At 46.0% G+C, this 18,087-nt stretch overlaps 1 protein-coding gene across 1 annotated transcript in view; it reads right to left on the bottom strand.

Moving 5' to 3' along the window:
- The window catches only part of DNAH9 (dynein axonemal heavy chain 9), a 336,543-nt gene that overhangs the window by 244,289 nt on the left and 74,167 nt on the right, over positions 1 to 18,087 (bottom strand). Inside the window, exons 19-23 of the mRNA XM_064583354.1 lie at positions 17,387 to 17,553; positions 8,802 to 9,672; positions 5,083 to 5,213; positions 4,608 to 4,734; positions 865 to 1,017 (exon numbers count right to left, since the gene is read on the bottom strand). Coding sequence (XP_064439424.1) covers positions 865 to 1,017; positions 4,608 to 4,734; positions 5,083 to 5,213; positions 8,802 to 9,672; positions 17,387 to 17,553 — 1,449 coding nt within the window. The remainder of the gene's footprint in view (positions 1 to 864; positions 1,018 to 4,607; positions 4,735 to 5,082; positions 5,214 to 8,801; positions 9,673 to 17,386; positions 17,554 to 18,087) is intronic.

The raw sequence follows: 18,087 nt of genomic DNA, 5'->3' as shown, positions 1-18,087 counted from the left end.
CACTTAGGATAAGAAACAAAGAAGGGCCTCTACTTTAGCGGTGATGGGAAAGGATAGGAAGGAAGTCTAAGGAGGGAACCATCCCATGTTTTGTGCTTCTTGAACTGTACACGGGAGACTTAGAGGTAGTAGTTCCTGGAGTGGGATGGGATCTGGCTTTCCCAGGGCTGGGGCTGTGGGAGGAAGTGACTCTGAGCTGTATTTGTACAGAGAAATGACATCTCAGGAGAATGGCTGATTTCAAAGAGCATTTTCTCCAGGGTAAGATGTCAGCGTGCCAGATTCCCCTGTGGGGTGCCCCAGGCTTTGTCATGTTAAAGCCTCCCTGTGCTGCTAATCATTTTAAAATCCTTTTCTTGTTGACTGGGGTAGTTGTTTATGTGCATTTTATTCCTCTCCACACAGGTCTTTGGTTAAGAAAAACAGATGGGGCACCTAGGTGGCTCAGTTGGTTAAGCGACTGCCCTCAGCTCAGGTCATGATCCTGGAGTCCTGGGATCGAGTCCCGCGTCGGGCTCCCCGCTCGGCGGGGAGTCTCCTTCTCCCTCTTGACCCTCCTCCCTCTCATGCTCTCTCTCATTCTTTCTCTCTCAAATAAATAAATAAAATCTTTTTTTAAAAAAAAAAAAGAAAAGAAAAATAGATGGATATTGACATGTGTCCTTCCTGGAGAAAGGAGAACAGGGACTAGGAACTTTTCCGATGTCAGTTCAAGTCAAAAGAAGCTGGCAGTCCCAGGACACAGACAGCAGTTCTGGCCCAAGGTCAAGATGGCCATCTTGAAGGTTGAGGCTGCCTGCATTTGAATGCAGACACTTGAGAGGGAAAGGAATGAGAAGGGAGGGAAAGGGACTTTTACTCTACCCGACCGCTGCAGTCACAGGGCTCGCTGAAGGCCACGTACTCTCCTTCCTTGCTATACATGCCGAGACTTATCTTGGTTGGTGGCTCACCGGCATCCGGTTGGAACTGCATCTTCGCCATATTGTCAAAGAGTTTGGAAAGATGGCGTTGGACCTACAAAGGAAAATCGTGCCAAAGGATTGGAGGATGTGTCCAGGAAGATGCTCATTAGTACTGTTCAGAGGTCTACTGTGTGAAGGCCATTAAAGGCTGGATATCAAACATTTAGAGGGAAGCTTGTGGGAACGATGGTGGTATGAGGTCAGAACCAACTGAACTGGGTAGGAGCGGCCAAAAGAATATAAAATTGGTGGGAATTGTGGACTAGCCACCACCCAATGGAGCCACAAAAGTTTGACTCATGTCTGCTTCATCTAAATGGGAACAGACTGGAGGAAAAAAATGATGGTTAGTTCGTAAACCCTCTTCCTCAGGAGATAGGCAGAGGATAGTCTGCAGAAGGGCAGTGGTGACAGTGACCTGTAGAAGAAGCTGCCCAGATGTTGGAACCATTTCAGTGCAGCAGGAGGATCCAAAGCAAGGCAAGCATGCTCACCCCAATCAGAAAGCCTAGCCATGCCAGGACTTCTCCCTTGTGGGTCGTCTCATGATACAGAAGCCCTTTACAGTAACGCTCCAGGGGAATGTTCTGGGACTGTTGCTGGAGGGCCACACCATGATTGTGAGGTGAGGGAGATGGCAGGTTGGAGAGGAAAAATAAACAGAAAGCTGCTCTTTGGTAGAGGGTTTTGAGATACAGGGCCTTCAGGCTTCTGGTACCCTGAATTATAACCCTAAATCTACAACGACCAGCTCTCCGGCTTATGAGAGGAGAAATTCTACATGTGTTGAAGTAAACTGTGAGGTACTTGAGGAGATCCCACCCACAGTGACTTGGGATGAATATCTTGATGGGATGGAGCCTTCTTTATCCAAGAGAGAGAGACAGACAGACAGAGAAAGGAGAGGGAGAGGGAGGGAGAAGCTTTAATAAAGGAAACAAAAGTAATTATGAAAAATGCCACCTTGTTTTCAATTAAGTGAAAGAAATACGAACCCTACAAAATATGAGGTGAAGATGAATTGGTAGTGGTAGGGAATAATGTAAGGAAACAACAAATCAAAACAAATTCAATATGGCGGATGAGCTTGAGAACCTATGGAAGAATTCCAAGGAAGAGGGGTAAGAGATGAAAATCTGTATGAATATATGCAAATATATATGAATATGTGAAGGTAATATATATAGCACAGAGAAGATAGAATCTCAACTTTTGGAAATCTGAAGGGGAAAAAATCCAGATAAATGGAATAGAATTATTATTTTAAAGCATACAGAAAGAAAGCTTTTTCAAGATAATGAAAGCCCTAGTTTTCAGATTGGAAAAAAAAACCTCATCATGTGTTGGAAAAATGAACAAAGTACATAAACATATACAAATTTTCTAGAATTAAAATTTAACTTAAATTTTGATCTCTACAGAGATCCAAATAGAAAGAACTTAGGCTACCTAGAAAGGTTTGGGGAGAACAAAGGCAGGGAGACCTCAGATGACATCTCAGATGATGTCTCAGAGCTACGTTTGAGGGGATTTGAGGAGAAATTGCTGTGACCCATGAATTCCAAACTCAACCATTCAATCACTCGCCTGTAAAAACAGCTGAGAGTCACAGATATAGAAAGAATCGGGGGTTAGCCTCTCATGCTTCATCTCTCAGGATGGTGAGGAGGGGGGAGCTACTTAAGGATTTACTCAAACCAAGTGAGAAATAAATAAAATATATTTAAGAAGGAGTACATCATGTATAAAGGGTCTGGCAATGATCTCGGACTTTTCCTATGCGTGGAATTAATGAACATACAGTTACAAAACAGAACGTTAGTGTGATAAATATTTCACCGCCACCATACCTGGGCTACTCTGCAATGATGCCCATCTATAGTAAAAAAAAAAAAGGGGGGGGGGAGCTTTAACTCTAGGGATAAATTCTCTTTAGTACTTGCTTCTTACCCACAAACCCAAAACATCAGTTCAGTAACTTGGAGACAGAAAACTAATGCGTGGGTGCCATCTTTTGGCTCTGTTGGGGCAGCTCGCATCTATCGCTGGCGATGCAAAAAGCTAGAACTTCTATGGAGGGAAATGGGGCAATATCAAGCCCGACCACATAGCATTTACCCTTCGACCCAGAAATCCCACTTCTAGGAATGCACCTGGAAGGCAGACCTCCAACAATACAATAGTCCAAATTATTCAATGCCACAGTATTTGGAATTGCAAAATAGTATAAACAACCTCTGGCCAAACTATGGTATAGTCCCATGGGGTGTGATGCAGGTGTATTAAAAAAAAAAAAAAAGAGGGGGATATATTTAAATCGATAGGGAGTGATTTCCAGGACCCATCACTACAGAAAAAAACGGTGTTCAAGTATATATAGGATGCTACCTTTTGTGTGAGAAAGGAGGGTAAATAAGAAAACGTACGTGTGCAAATGTAAATGCACATCTGCTCATGTTTGCAAAGATAGACCAGAAATGCATGGGACTGGTGACCTACAGGGAGTGGAGGGGAGGAACAGGAGTAGCGTTGCCCACATACCTTTTTGCATAGTTTGACTTTAGAATGCTACACATTCAAACAATCCAGTCGATGAGGATGGGGACGAACCTCCAAAACTCAAGGCAAAGGGAAATAAATGAACTTGACTATACTTCAAATGAATAATGAAATCACATGGAAGGGGGAAAAGAACTCATCCAAGTCACTTCTGAACAGGGTGTTTTGACTGGCTCTCCTCACAGGAAAAGTGGAGAATTAGAAAGGAATCCTGAAGTCTTGTTAGGGTGAGAAGCGAGGAGAGCTACGGGAACATGCATGGAGACATCATCCCTCCCTCCTGTCGGTCACTTGGGAGACTCAGACCTTTGGTCTAGGACAGTCACTTGCAAAGTGTGGTCCCCAGACCAGCAGCATCATGTGGGAAACCCTGAGACATGCAAATTCTCCAGCCCCACCCAGACCTACAGAACCATGTGAAGCTCTGGGGGTAGAGCTCAGAAATCTGCCTTTTCGCAAGCCTTTCAGGTGATTCTGATACACCTGAGCCGCCCGGTGACTCTCAAGTTTGAGAACCACTGTCCACAGCTCCAAATACCAACAGTGCTCTAATATTAAGGGAAAAAAAGTAAAAAACCAACCTTGTAGCAAAGGGGCTATTTTACAGATGAGGACGTCTGTCAAAGAGAAGGGACACCCAAGACTACATGGGGGCCAATGAGTGGCTAGAGCCCCCAATTTTGAGCTATTCATACACACTCCTTCCACAAAAATCACAAAATGTCAACTTAATACAACCTCCAGTCTTCTCTCCCATGGAAATTTTAGCTATAACTTTGGACAGCGATGTCCTGGATCTCTCTTCAGAATCAGATCAAAGGCGTTCCCTGTAAAGGCTTAGCATCCCCTCCACGTTCCCCATCCTCAAAGCTTCCCCCTTCAGGGGGCAGTGGGGGCCACCGATGGGCAGGGGGTACCCTGAGAAGCACAATGGTGGGCATCAAAGATGCTGGTGGGAGCACAGGTCTGAAATACGCACACTGCCAGCCAGAGAGAGGAGGCATAATGGGGAACCTGAAACCCTCCCCACCAGGAGCCCCCTCCGTCCTTCCGGACGTTTCCACGAGCTCTCCTTCAGCTTACCTGTTGCGGTGCTGTGCCATTGGAAAGGGCGTCTAACAGGTCAGAAGAGGACAGAAAGTAAAACCGAGGGAAGGCAAGCCTTTTGGTATCCAGGTACTCAGCCAGGGCCTTCTCACACAGGTATAACCTGAGGGCACAGACGCAGAATTTCCTGATTAAGTTTGCTTAGACCCACAGGTGCATGCACAGACTCGGTCGAAATGCAGACAGACGCAGCATATGGAATACATGCAGAATCAGTGCAAGAAACACTTATGGGTGCTTGTAAATATACACACTGGTGCATTTCCACCCAAATAAATGGCTCTAGTAATACCTCCCATTACCTGACATACAGGCAAATCAAAGCACACACACAGACACACACTCGCTCACTTGGACAGTTAAAGAAAGTAAGGATCTCAGAGACAGAATCGGAAAAAGGAAACACTGCCCTCCTCGGCACTAAAAGGGGAGGCAGCAAGCAGACCATCACCTGCTCTGAAGATCTTCCAGTTTTTCGTAAAGACCTGGTTTGTTGGTGGCTTCCACTACATTGGGAGTCTTCTGGGCGGCATAAGCTAGCTCTTTAAAGTCAATGTCAATGCCTTCGAATCTTTTAGAATCCTGAAATAAACACATGGGGAAAAATGAACTATCGCTTTCTTGGACTCGAAGATCCCTCGTGTAGCAAGTGAGAAGCAGAAACCAGTTTTGGGGATGTTCTAAAACTCAGAGAAGGAAATATCCTTAGCTTGAAAGAGTTGTTCCTGAACATTTGGGTTGTAAATCTCCTTTCTGTTTTGAAAAATCATTGAGGAGTGCAAAGAGCTTTTGTGTATGTGGGTAATCTATCCATCAACGCGTCTCCTCTCTTGGAAGCTCAAGTTGAGAAATTTTAAGAAGTATTTGTTAATTCATTTATTTTATTTATTTTTTAATTTATTTATTTTTAGAGAGAGAGTGGGGGGGGGCGGGAGGAGCAGAGGGAGACAGAGAATCTCCAGCAGACTCCCTGCTGAGTGAGGATCATCAGTAGATGATCCTATTACTATTTTTTTTTTAAAGATTTTATTTATTCTAATGAGAGTGAGAGCTCACGAGCGGGGGAAGGGGCAGAGGGAGAGGGAGAAGCAGACGCCCTGCTGAGCAGGGAGCCTGACATGGGATTCGATCCCACGACCCTGATAACGTGATCTGAGCCGAAATCAAGAGTCAAATGCTTAACCTACTGAGTCACCCAGGCACCCCTGTTAATTCATTTAAAAAGTAACAATATTAAACCCACAATGGTAACATAATATGCTTTTATCTAAAATAATTGTATTTTCCACAACAAAATAACTTAGAGAGAAGGTAGCCTTGTTTCACTTTTTTTTACCCCAAATTTAATGTCTGACTTAGGACATGACCAGATTTTCTTTCCTGCTCTGCATTCAATCTGTTGTGACTTCACATGTCCAGTAGCCTCTGGAAAACTCCCGTGTGTGTGCATGGAAAAATGAGAGTGAACAAAAAGGCAAATAACATCTTAGCATTATTACTGACAGTCTTGACCTTGAGGATCCCCTATGAAGGTCAGGGTCCTGGGACCATGCCTTGAGAACCATTGGGGTAAAACACATACTTCCTGCATCGGGTGCACAGCAGAGCCAGTGCTTCTTCTGGGTCTGCACAAAAGTTGATGTAACCAAAGAAAGATGTTCTTCAGCAAATGTGATGTCAAATTAATTATCATCGTTTCCCTCAAACATACCACTGCTCAAGAGTGTAGTTGAAATGCCTGGGACAATAACATGCAGGCTTTAGCCCAATATCTGGCACCTGGTCAGAGCCTGTGGTATTATTATTATGTGACAACAATCATAACAATGGGTGCTGTGTGCACTCTTTAATTACATCCCTGAAGTGGGGACTGGTATTTGTCCCAGTTCACAGGAGGAAACAAGAGCACAGAGACATTAAGTAATTTGCCCAAGATCCCACAGCTACAAGTGGGAAAGCTAGCCCCTCTCCCAAGAAAATTTAAAAATAGGATGGCAGTATGATCCAGCAATTGCACTACTGGGTATTTACCCCAAAGATACAAATGTAGTGATCCGAAGGGGTATGTGCACCCCGATGTTTATAGCAGCAATGTCCACAATAACCAAACTGTGGAAAGAGCCAAGATGTCCATCGACAGACGAATGGATAAAGAAGATGTGGTATACATATACAATGGAATATTATGCAGCCATCAAAAGGAATGAGATCTTGCCATTTGCAACGACGTGGATGGAACTGGAGGGTGTTATGCTGAGCGAAATAAGTCAATCAGAGAAAGACATGTATCATATGACCTCACTGATAAGAGGAATTCTTAATCTCAGGAAACAAACTGAGGGTTGCTGGAGTGGGGGGGTGGGGTGGGAGAGATGGGGTGGCTGGGTGATAGGCACTGGGGAGGGTATGTGCTATGGTGAGCGCTGGGAATTGTGCAAGATTGTTGAATCACAGATCTGTACCTCTGAAACAAATAATGCAATATATGTTAAGAAAAGAAAAAAAGAAGATAGCAGGAGGGGAAGAATGAAGGGGGGGAAATCAGAGGGGAGACGAACTACGAAAGGCAATGGACTCTGAAAAACAAACTGAGGGTTATAGAGGGGAGGTGGGTAGGGGGATGGGTTAGCCTGGTGATGGGTATTAAAGAGGGCATGTTCTGCATGGAGCACTGGGTGTTATGCACAAACAACGAATCATGGAACACTACATCAAAAACTAATGATGTAATGTATGGTGATTAACATAACAATAAAAAATTTAAAAAATAGGATGGCAGGGTAAATTATGATGGATCCATGGGGTATTTTGTTCCCGTGAAAGATGAGAAAGTATCAAGGTTATAGATGTATTGGAAATATGGAACATAAATGCTCCAATGAAAAGAGCCGGAAAGAAAATCGTAATTACACAGTGAGCACTTATGTAAAAAACGTGTATATACGTGAAGCCAAATTGGGAGACATTCATAATGAATGAAAATAGTTACTAGTTAGGGTGTAAGATTACGACCGATTTTATTATGTTTTTAAATTGTCTCTGTGATTGTACTGATTTAATACAAAGAAAATAAATGTATATTTCACACATGGACCCATGCCTCTGTGGAGAAGCTAATGGTACTAATTCTTTCTGTGTGGTTCAAAGTTCTCAAAATCCTCCTTTAGAGTCTCTACAAAAGTCTCCACTTCTGCCCTTACTTCCTAATTAAACGCGCTCTTCTTCAATCCCTTGAGCTGGAGAGAAAATCTGGCTTATTCAATTTGGCCTAACGACAACATCTCTCTCGGAACGGTTTCCGGCTCTTTTTCATTCCAGATGTACAACCTGTAATCTGCATTAGGGTGTGAAATACACCTTTGTGGGATGAGCTGGAAAAATACGTTTTGACGGAATGAGCTTTAACTTTTTAAGTGGGGCCTGAACGACATGTGACGTTTTGGAAGCAAACTAATTTGGAAGCTGAGAACTTGCTATACCAAAGGGAGACAAGAGAACATCTGCAAAATAAAAAATAAAAATTTTTTTTTAATGAATTTGAGTCCACCGAAAGGTGGGTAAGCTATGGCACGTTAATTAGGACAGATTAGATGGGGCAATCAACCACAGGGAAGGTAGTAATGAGAAGAATGCAGATTTTTCTGGAAATTCATTGTTTAGGATGGAGCGGAAGGCTGGTGTTAAGCGTGTGGCTCAGGCCAGAGGTGTCACAGAGTGGGTCCCTGCTGAGAAGGAACTTGCATTTGCCTGGAAACAAGGCTCCCTTCCAGTGGCTGGCTGCATTGTAATCGTCTGTGGAGCAGCTCAGGACTAGCTCATCCCAAACTGCAGTAGCAAATAGTTTCCACTCCTTTCTTGTATACACATTAAAACAACAACAACAACAAACCCAGAACCGCCCCCCCCCCAAAAAAAACCAACAAAAAAACCACACCAGGTTCTCCTTCCTTTTCCCCACCCATCCAGGGACAAACTAATTGGTGTGCATTTCACCTTCTCTCTTTCCCTCTGCCCGCCTTTTGGTGGCTTGGAAGGCCCATGTGTGTGGGAGGTGCCTCTGAGTGAAGCCAAGGCAGGCAAAGAAGAAAAGGTCTACAGATGTGGGAACTGGGGGCTCCTCCCTTCACTCGAGTAAGAGAACAGAGAGAGCAGGATTTCCTCGGCAGGTACCTGGGGCAGCTGAGCCCGGATATCCTCGGAGCCAATGAATATACTTTCCAGGTGAGACCACGTGCGCTGCACATGGAACCAGGCAGAGATGACAGCATCAGCCATGGACAACTTCTTCTGCCAACCAGACACGTCCTCCAGGAAGAAGGCGATGTACTTGGACATCATCAGGTTCTGCAGTTGGACTTGGTTGTCCTCCAGAACCTCGATGAGGTCCTCGTCTGACTGCAGCTGGGGGACGTTGGTCCGCGGGTGGGGCTCGTACTGGAATTCCCTGCTGGCCCAGGTGGTCTGCAGCTCCTTCAAGGTCTTCTCCATGGCCATCTCTTTCACGGCTTTGTCCACAATGCCCCGGACCTCGTCCTCAAAATGGTGCAGCTGGAGCTGCAGGAGATGGGCCAGGGTGGCGTCCTCGTCCATGGTGAAGCTCGCACCCGTGGCCTGCATCAGCTGTCTCCAGTGCCGCTCCCGGATAGCTGGGTTCTGCAGCTCGGCCACCGCCCTCAGGGAAGTCAGGGTGTTCAACACCATGTTCTCCAGGCCTGTGAATGCATCCCAGGCCCTGACCTCCTTGTCGAGGTTCCGGATGTGCCTGGCAAACCGTTTACACTCCCAGTCCAGAGCCTCCACGTTGACCTCCTTCCACCGGGTGGTCTCCCAGGCATGGATGCTGGAGGTCACCACCCCAATGGTGTCCCAGAGCTCCTTCAGCTGGCATACCTCCTTTCTGCTTTGCTTCAGCTGCTTGTAATCAGGAACACTGACTTCAAACAAGCCAGCAGCCTTGGAAATGGAGGCCATGGTAGATTCCATCTGCTGTATCTCCGTGTGCCTGGCATCCAGAACTCGGTGAGGGTCAATGCTATCAAACCTACAAAACACAATTGTGTTCCCTTTGTGAGAATAGCACCCAGTGGCTCATCTCATGGAATCACCCAAGTGACACTGGTTCAAATCTTTAAGTGCTTAATCTTTTAGCAAAGAGCACTAATTGTCACCAAGAGGCCTGGGAAGAAAAGGCACTCTGGTAGGTGGGGGTGGGGTACGCACGGCCAGCTGGAGAAAAGGCCATGCAAGGGGAACACCATGCTTGGATCTTTTCTTCACATCTGAGAAGGTAAAATGACTCCTCTCCCTTTCCACCAGCCCCAGCTCCTCCATCCAGGTGTAGAGGGGACCACCCCTTTGTTCAAGCTCCTTTTAGACTCTGCCTGCACTTGTTGGCTTCTGGAGCACCTGACATAAGAGGGCACTGTCATGTTACTGTCAATGCTATAAAGCCAAAGCTCTGGCCTGGAGCTACAATTTGTAGGTGGTCTATAAGTGAGAGAGCTGGCGCTTAGAAGCCCAACCCTAGGGCGCCTGGGTGGCTCAGTTGGTTGAGCGACTGCCTTCGGCTCAGGTCATGATCCTGGAGTCCCGGGATCGAGTCCCGCATCGGGCTCCCTGCTCGGCAGGGAGTCTGCTTCTCCCTCTGACCCTCCCCCCTCTCATGTGCTCTCTCTCATTCTCTCTCTCTCAAATAAATAAATAAAATCTTTAAAAAAAAAAAAAAAAAAGAAGCCCAACCCTAGACCAAACCTGGCATCACTCCCTCTGGGGCACTGGTTCTCAGTCTGGGTGGCATGTTAGCATCTTCTGGAAGCTCTGAACGATCTCCATGCCCGGGCTGCTCCCCAGTCCAATTAAATCAGACTCTTTGGGGGTGAGACCTGGGCAAAGGCATTTTGTTTTCAAGCTCTCCGGGTGGCTCCAGTGGGCAGGTTGGCGTCCTTGACCCTGGTGAAGCTCACACTGGTAGCCTGCACCCTCTTCAGGCAACAGGACCTCCAAGTTTGGGAACCATGGGTAGGGCTCCTTGAAGACCAAGCACAAAGCCCTCACAAAGGCCTTGTACAGTCACTGTCCCGTTCCTTCACTATGTCCCTCAAGCCAGGCTCCTCATCTTCGTAAGTCCCTCCTCCAAGTTGCCCTTGATCTCCCTTTCCCCCATTCTGGCCTGCTCCCTCCTACATCCTGGGTATAGCTTGTGCTTCTGGAGCCAATTGCTATAGACACTGTATCTAGCTTTACAGTTGTAGTTCACATTTCCTCACCCTCTTCTCTCCAGGGCTCAGGGCATGCCCCCACTGCCCCTGACCCTCACCCACTTTACGGTGCTACCCCTCTAGACCTGCGTTCCTGGCACAGCCTCTCCTCCAACACAAGGGCCCAACACGCAGGGGCGCCTGGCTGGCTTAGTTGGTGGTCTCCCAGGTCTCCCTGCGACTCTTGATCTTGGGGGACATGAGCTTGAGCCCCATGCTGGGTATAGAGATTACTTAAAAATTTAAAAACAAAATAAAGAACCCTACATGCAAAGGAACCCACATGGGCAGATAACATTTCTTTGATCAGAAGCATGCAGAATTGAGGTGTTCAAGGAGCCTCTTCTTTTCCTTCCCTAATCTACTTTCTCCCCATCACTGATCTTAGGTTTCTTCTTTCTGTGTGCTTGGAGGGCTAGATATTGGGGCACCCCGACTTCAGGGTGAATACTGTGTTCCTCTAAAATCAGAATAGGGCAGGGGTGCCTGGGTGGCACAGTCCGTTAAGCAACCAACTCTTGGTCTCCGCTCAGGTTGTGACCTGAGTCATGAGATTGAGCCCCACGTCAGCCTCCACACTCAGCATGGAGTCTGCTTGAGATTCTCTCTCTCCCTCTCCTTCTGCCCCTCCTGCTCATGCTCTATTTTTCTCTCAAATAAATAAATATTAAAAAAAATTCAAATAGGGCATCATGGGGTTCATCATCAAGGGGAAAGTTGAGAGGAAATGAGTGACTGGAGAGTTGGTCATGTCCTCCAGTTTAGCGCTGTGTGCGCACATATGTGTGTATTTGTACATATGTGTATGTTGGATGGGTAGTGGGGTATGGAGCGGAGGAGGACATACAAAGTCCTATTCTTGAACTGCCTCTTCTCTCAGTTGTCTTTGGAAATATTTGACTTGACGGATGGAAAGTAATCCTAATTGAAGTCATTTACCTGAACTGCTCGCCAGTTAAGACTAATTACCATGCAACACAATAACAGTTATGCATACCATTAAATTAGTGTCAGATTAACTTTGATGCTTGCTACGTGTGATTCTGTTTGTTCCATCTAAACAGTTTTTGGCTCATGTGCTGCGGTTGTGCATTTACATCTTAAGAGAATGAGACTGAACATCATGACACATCTTCGCTGTTCTCCAGCTCCCGAGGGTTCCAGAACAGAACAGGAGGTTGAAGTCCTCAGAGCTGAAGAGGGTCCTTCGTCTATATAGGCAAGGCGCTTTCTCCCCCAGGAGACCAGTGGAAAAAGAACCAGAAGGAAAGCAATGTAATATCCTCATGGCAAGTGGTCCACCAGGAAAGCTCACCATGCATGAGCAATCCTGCTTATTCTTCATTTCCAAAGACTAATTGTCGGGGTTGCGTAGGTTCTACTTTTTATCTTGACTGGAGTGACTTGCAAAGCGAATTTCGTCTCTTGCTGTACAAGATCTACCAGATAAACTCTAAAAGCCCACATTCTGTTTACTTTATTAATGGGGTATAATTCAGGAATAACTTATTAGGTAAGATGTGAGCTCCTAGAGTGTTTGAGGGTATACACAAGAGAAAATAAATGGTATTTCCAACCATTCTTTCCTTAGCACATATGAACACCCTTAAATCAATACCAGCTCCTCAAATATCTGGAAGAAGTGATCCTTTGTCAAACCTATTACAAACTTCATCTACCTCGTGGCATAATTTTTGTTTATAGTTTAAATTTGTGCACGGTCATTTCCTGTAGCTGAGCACACATAAAAGTTAATTTGGCCTAAGTAGTGAAAAGAATCCCTAGGCGTGAGGGCAGGTAACCCTCTTCTCATTTCAAAACTCTAGTGCACATTGTCAGGATATTCACAGAGCTGATTAATGTGCCTAATAAACTGAAAGTAGTTCTCCAAACCCTAGGGGAACAATACAGTATAAGAACAAGAAAGCAATAGGAGGGAAGGGGGTGTAGTAAGTCTTTAAAATTGAAATAATAATGCAGAAGTATTTTAATCTGAAAGAGCAATGCCTAGCAAGTCGGGATGAATAGAATTGAGAGAAATGGAAATTTGGTGCTCATGCGTATGATCGCAGAAAAATGATTGACTTAGGCTTGACCTAGACATAGGTAGGGAGAGAGACAGAGGGAGGAATGAGTGAATTGAATTAATTATTGGGAAGCCAGCAGGTGGTACATATTGACCTCAGAACCATGTCTGTGAGCTCAGTGATGACACACCCCTGCATCCTAAAACTCCCCTCCTCCCATCTGAACCCGGGATCTTCCAGTTCTTTCCATTCAGTGGCCCTCGTGTCGGTGAGTAGTGGAACACTGCCTTCCACTTACTGGTCCAGGATGGAAGACAGAGAACTGTGCCAGTCTTCCTGCTCATCTTCCGTACTCAATCGATCCTGCTGATTCCCCTCCTAAATCTCTCCCAGATCCATTCTCTCTCCATTATCACAGCCACTGCCTCAATCCAGGGATGTTGCTTCTCGCCCTGGCTGCTGCCATCACTCTCCCATGGAGCACTTGACCTTGAGTCAGTCTCACTCCATCCTGTTCTCTGTAGCCACAGGATACTGGTGTTTACACTGCGTCATCCTCATGCTTAGACTCCTCAGTGGTTGATCATGGCCAAAACCTGGTTGTGTGGATGACTCCATTCTCACTCCCATGCCCTGCATTTTCTTACTGTTTCTTACATTCTCACCCTTCTGTGCCTTTGCCCGGAATACCCTCCCCTCCCACTCGTCTTTTTCCAAATGGCTAATCTGCATTTTCCCATTGGCTCAAGCACCATCTTCTACAGGGGATGTGAATGGCCTCCTCACGGAGGCTCCAGTTGGCCACCCAATGAACATGTCTGAGTACTCATGTCTGAAATCGTCCCTGAGGTGGGGGAATAGGTATCATCTTAAAATCCCAACACTTACATTGTTTTTTGCTGACTCCATTGTTGAGATCACAATCTCTTCTTCTCTATGAAAACCTGAATCAGGTGAATGAGTCAGATTAACTGGAAGAACAGGGTCAAGCTGAACTAATGACATGTCTTAGGGCACCGATATGTCCACGGGAGATTTGGTGACTAATCCTGCCCTTTACTCCAGCTACTGAAGAGACAACAGACACTATGCAAGCAAGACAGAGGCCCTTCTTTCCTCCTGTCTACTGTACTGGGCTATCTGGAGAGCCTTGCTTTCTCTAGTTGTCATGTAGGATAGTACCCAAAGCGAGGGTGTCTTCAAGAAAGCTCTCTCAACCGTTCACAGAATCTGGTAGCCAGTCAACTGAAAACACTAATGGTGTCCATTGAGCTGGGGCTCCTTGAGATCAAGTGCTTTGGCTAAGAAAGCCCTGGGTAACCTTGGTCTTGATGTGGGTAAGATGACTGGATGTCATGGCATGCCTTAAGGTCAAGAAGACCACACTCAAGGTCAGGAACACTGAACCAGAGAATGCCACTAGAAGTGTGGAACGTTCCTTTCACTCAAAGGGGGAAATTCATCTCCAACTTGTGGAAAGCCCTTGATTTTGAGTGTGATGATTTAGCCAATTACTGTAAAGTGAGGGAGCTCAGCTAAGAATATGCTAATACAGCTCAGAGTTAAGAACTACAGAAGGAAGCCACACTTGAACATGAAGAACCTCTACCCAAGCAACCGGACATCACCCAGCATCTGACAGGCGGCAAGAGCCTAATGAGACACTCACTTTCTTCTTCCTCCTCAAAGACAAGATCAACGTGAGCTTCACCTGCAATCTAATCAGGAACGGAAACTTGCGCTCACAGAGGAATGTGCCAGGGTCTGCATTTTAGAAATTCATAAATGATCTTAAAGGGAAGGAACCAGAATTAAAATCCTTTGCCACACAGTGCCTTAAAATGTCAAGCACACATATTCACATACACGAAACTAAGAAACAAAACGAGGCATGAGTTGATTCCCACTAAGACTCCCTTCAGCACTAAATCCACAATTCTGCTCTAGTCCTGATGTTTTCTTGACAAGAAGAGAAACACATCACAATTGAAGTAATGTTTGCCTTTCCACGCTGCTGTGAGCAGTTCTTTTCAAAGTATTCTCTTGCAAAGATTCATCTGCATGTCAAATTAACAGATGCAAATTTGGAAAACCCAGCTAAGAGAAGCAATATCCTCCCAGCCAGCAGATACAAGTGCTAAGAAAGAAAAAACAACGCAGCTATCACATTAAAAACCACCATCAGCTGATCAATACACATACAGGATATAACTATGAAGGAGGGATACCATGTTTCCAACGGACACACGAAATCACACCAGCAAATGGGTGTTGTTTGCTTTCAAGCAGTTATCAGAAGACCTTTTGGGGGGCGCCTGGGTGGCTCAATCGTTAAGCGTCTGCCTTCGGCTCAGGTCATGATTCCAGGGTCCTGGGATCGAGCCCCGCATCAGGCTCCCTGCTCCTTGGGAAGCCTGCTTCTCCCTCTCCCACTCCCCCTGCTTGTGTTCCCTCTCTCGCTGTGTCTCTCTCTGCCAAATAAATAAATAAAATCTTTAAAAATAAAAAATAAAAAATAAAATTAAATTAAATTAAAAAAGAAGACCTTTTGGGAAAATATTTCCCCAAATATCTCTGGAGTTCCTTTTTTGAAAAAAATTTTAAGGGACAGTTGATGTAAGGATATTCATGTCATTGCTTTCGTGGCTGTTGCTGTTGGTGGGACTGTTGGCACTAAGCAGTATTACTCAGCTCGATAACCCACCTCCCTCACCAGCTTTGGCCCTGCATGATTGGTGCTGAGTTTCAAAAATTCAATTGCATGTCCGAAGGAGAGTCCGGAGAATATGTCTCAGACTCTGAAAGAACAGTCCCAGAAGGAGTTTTGCCAATGTTTAGAGCAATAGATATTTCCTTGGAACAAGGGCATAGCTCTGAAGGCAATTTTTCTAGAGGGATACAGACTCATTTGGAATTACATGCCCTGGCATGATTGCTTAAAAGGGAACCAGTGACTTCCCCCTAGGACAGCAAGTCTCAAACTTGGCTGCACACGGGAATCACCTGAGGAGCTTTACAAACCACTGATGCCAGGACTTGTCCCCAGAAAATCTGATTTAGTTGGTCTGCGAGGCAGACTGGATACTGGAAATCTTAGAAGCTCCCCAGGTGATTGTAGTTTGCAGTTAACATGGCAGCACACTGCCTTAGAGCCTCATGTCATACACATGTCCATCTTATGCAGAGTTTACCCATCTGTCCTGCCCTGCCTCTCAACGCACTCCTGCTGTTCTCTCCAGCCCCAAGTACAGTAATTGGGAGACAGGAGCTGCTTCATAAATGTTTGGTGAGTGAATAACAAGAACAGGTAGGTCCTTCCTGTCTGCCATGTTGGGTGACCGACTGTTCCAATTTGTCTGAAACAGAGGGACTTCCCTGGAAGGGTGACTTTCAGTGCTAAAACCAGAGCCACCAAGTGAAAACCGGGATGGTTGGTCATCCTTGTGCCAGATACCTTGGTACACACTTGCAAAAATTACTTCTTTCATTCTATCAACAACCTTATGAGGTGGATCCTACGGTTAACCCCATTTTACAGATGGGAGAATTAAAGCACAGAGTTAGTTTTTGGCTTCGTTTGTGGCTTTAATGCACTGTCTCCCCATGTAATACTGTTTTCTATGGGTAAGTAACTCTGGCAATTAAAAGGTCTGTCACTTCTTACATAGGGCGTTTTCCCGCTTGGGGCCTTCCAAACTTGTCTGTCCTAAATTGTAGTGGAGAGCCAGCAGGAAGGTCAGCTAGGGAAACAGAAAGCAAGTCATGGAGGCAGAGGCCCGTCTCAGCTGACACATCAGCAGACACAGGACACTGAGAACGAGCTTGTTCTGCTTGGAGCCTGACACTGAGCAGTGGACCAAGTGCAGACCCCTGGTACACTTACTTCTCCACCAAGGGAGGATTCGCGCTAAACTCGTGTGCGTGTGTGTGCACGCACGTGCACGGACATGCGATGTGGACCCATGTGAATGATGCTACCTGGTCCTATCGTTGTCTTAAGTAAAGACCCCTTATCACAAGTGGGGATGGGTCTGAGCAGAACTAAGCAGAAAGAGAGAGAAATCCATCACCTCCAACCCTTCCCTTAGGCTTCCAAAGTGCCTTCCAGAACTATTTTCAAATTCTACCAGCCACTTTTCTAAACCAAAAGAACACGAGTCTGTGAGAATTTAGAATATGAACAGCTTTGTCAAAAACCTTGTGATTTGATCACATACAGTCCCTTGACAAACCTGAAGACACAGAGTTTCTAGACTTTTGTTTTTAAGGCACGGTGTTTGTGCGATCTTTGGTCGTCTCGTCCAGGCCATGATGGGACCCTGCCCATGTTAGCACCAGGTTCGAACCAACAGACCCAAGTGGGAAGGAAGACTTAACTGGTCTTCACCTGCTAAAAGAACTCAGTAACTCAACCAAAAGACCCTCGGTTACCCAAAGATTACCATGTTGAGAAGAGAGGAGTGGTACCTACCTGAAGGGGGCTTCCCTGCGGAACTGCTCCCAGAACTGCTGTTGTTCAAGGTCAAAGGCTGAGCACCTCTGGCGGAGGACGGCCACTTCATTCACCTGCAGTGGCGCTACCTGCTGCCTCATGGTGACAGCCATCTTCTTCACGTTGTTCCACTTCTCAGGCAGCTCCTGCGAAGATGACCTCCATGTGGTCAGAGCCACGCTGTGCTCCCCGTCACCCGCAGACCTGACGCTGGACGGCACCCAGATGTCTCCGGGTCCGCTACAAGGCTATGGTGTGATGCCATGACATCATGTTCTCCCTTCCCCTGACCCATCGCTCCTGGTCGCCTGCTTGCCTGGCTATGGCCTCCTTCCCACCATCCACCTCTAACCGGGTAACCCATGCCCTTTTCTGTATTTTCTCAGAGTGCTTGATTATTTTCTTTTATGCCTTACATCGCCTTAGTCCATCTTAACGTTTTTCAGACTTGCTTTTTCTCTCTGAATCAAAAACTTGGCTCACCAACCACCCCCCTCCAAAAAACCCCAAAATACTTCATCCACGTCAATTCTCCCATCTATCTCCAGCATTGCGCTGCTTCATATTTATGGAGTTTCCAGAATGTGCTAGAGAGCACACATCCGTCACACAGATAGTTCCAAAACACGAGCCTTGGGTCCTCACCAAGCCCCATTTCTCGTTTACCTCAACCCACCTCA

This window comes from Mirounga angustirostris, unplaced genomic scaffold, assembly GCF_029215605.1.
Source record: "Mirounga angustirostris isolate CCGP_5_RB_7025 unplaced genomic scaffold, mMirAng1.0.hap1 SCAF_17, whole genome shotgun sequence".
Lineage (NCBI taxonomy): Eukaryota > Metazoa > Chordata > Mammalia > Carnivora > Phocidae > Mirounga > Mirounga angustirostris.
Note: the sequence above shows the minus strand (reverse complement) of the source record. Positions and strands in the feature narration are given on the sequence as shown.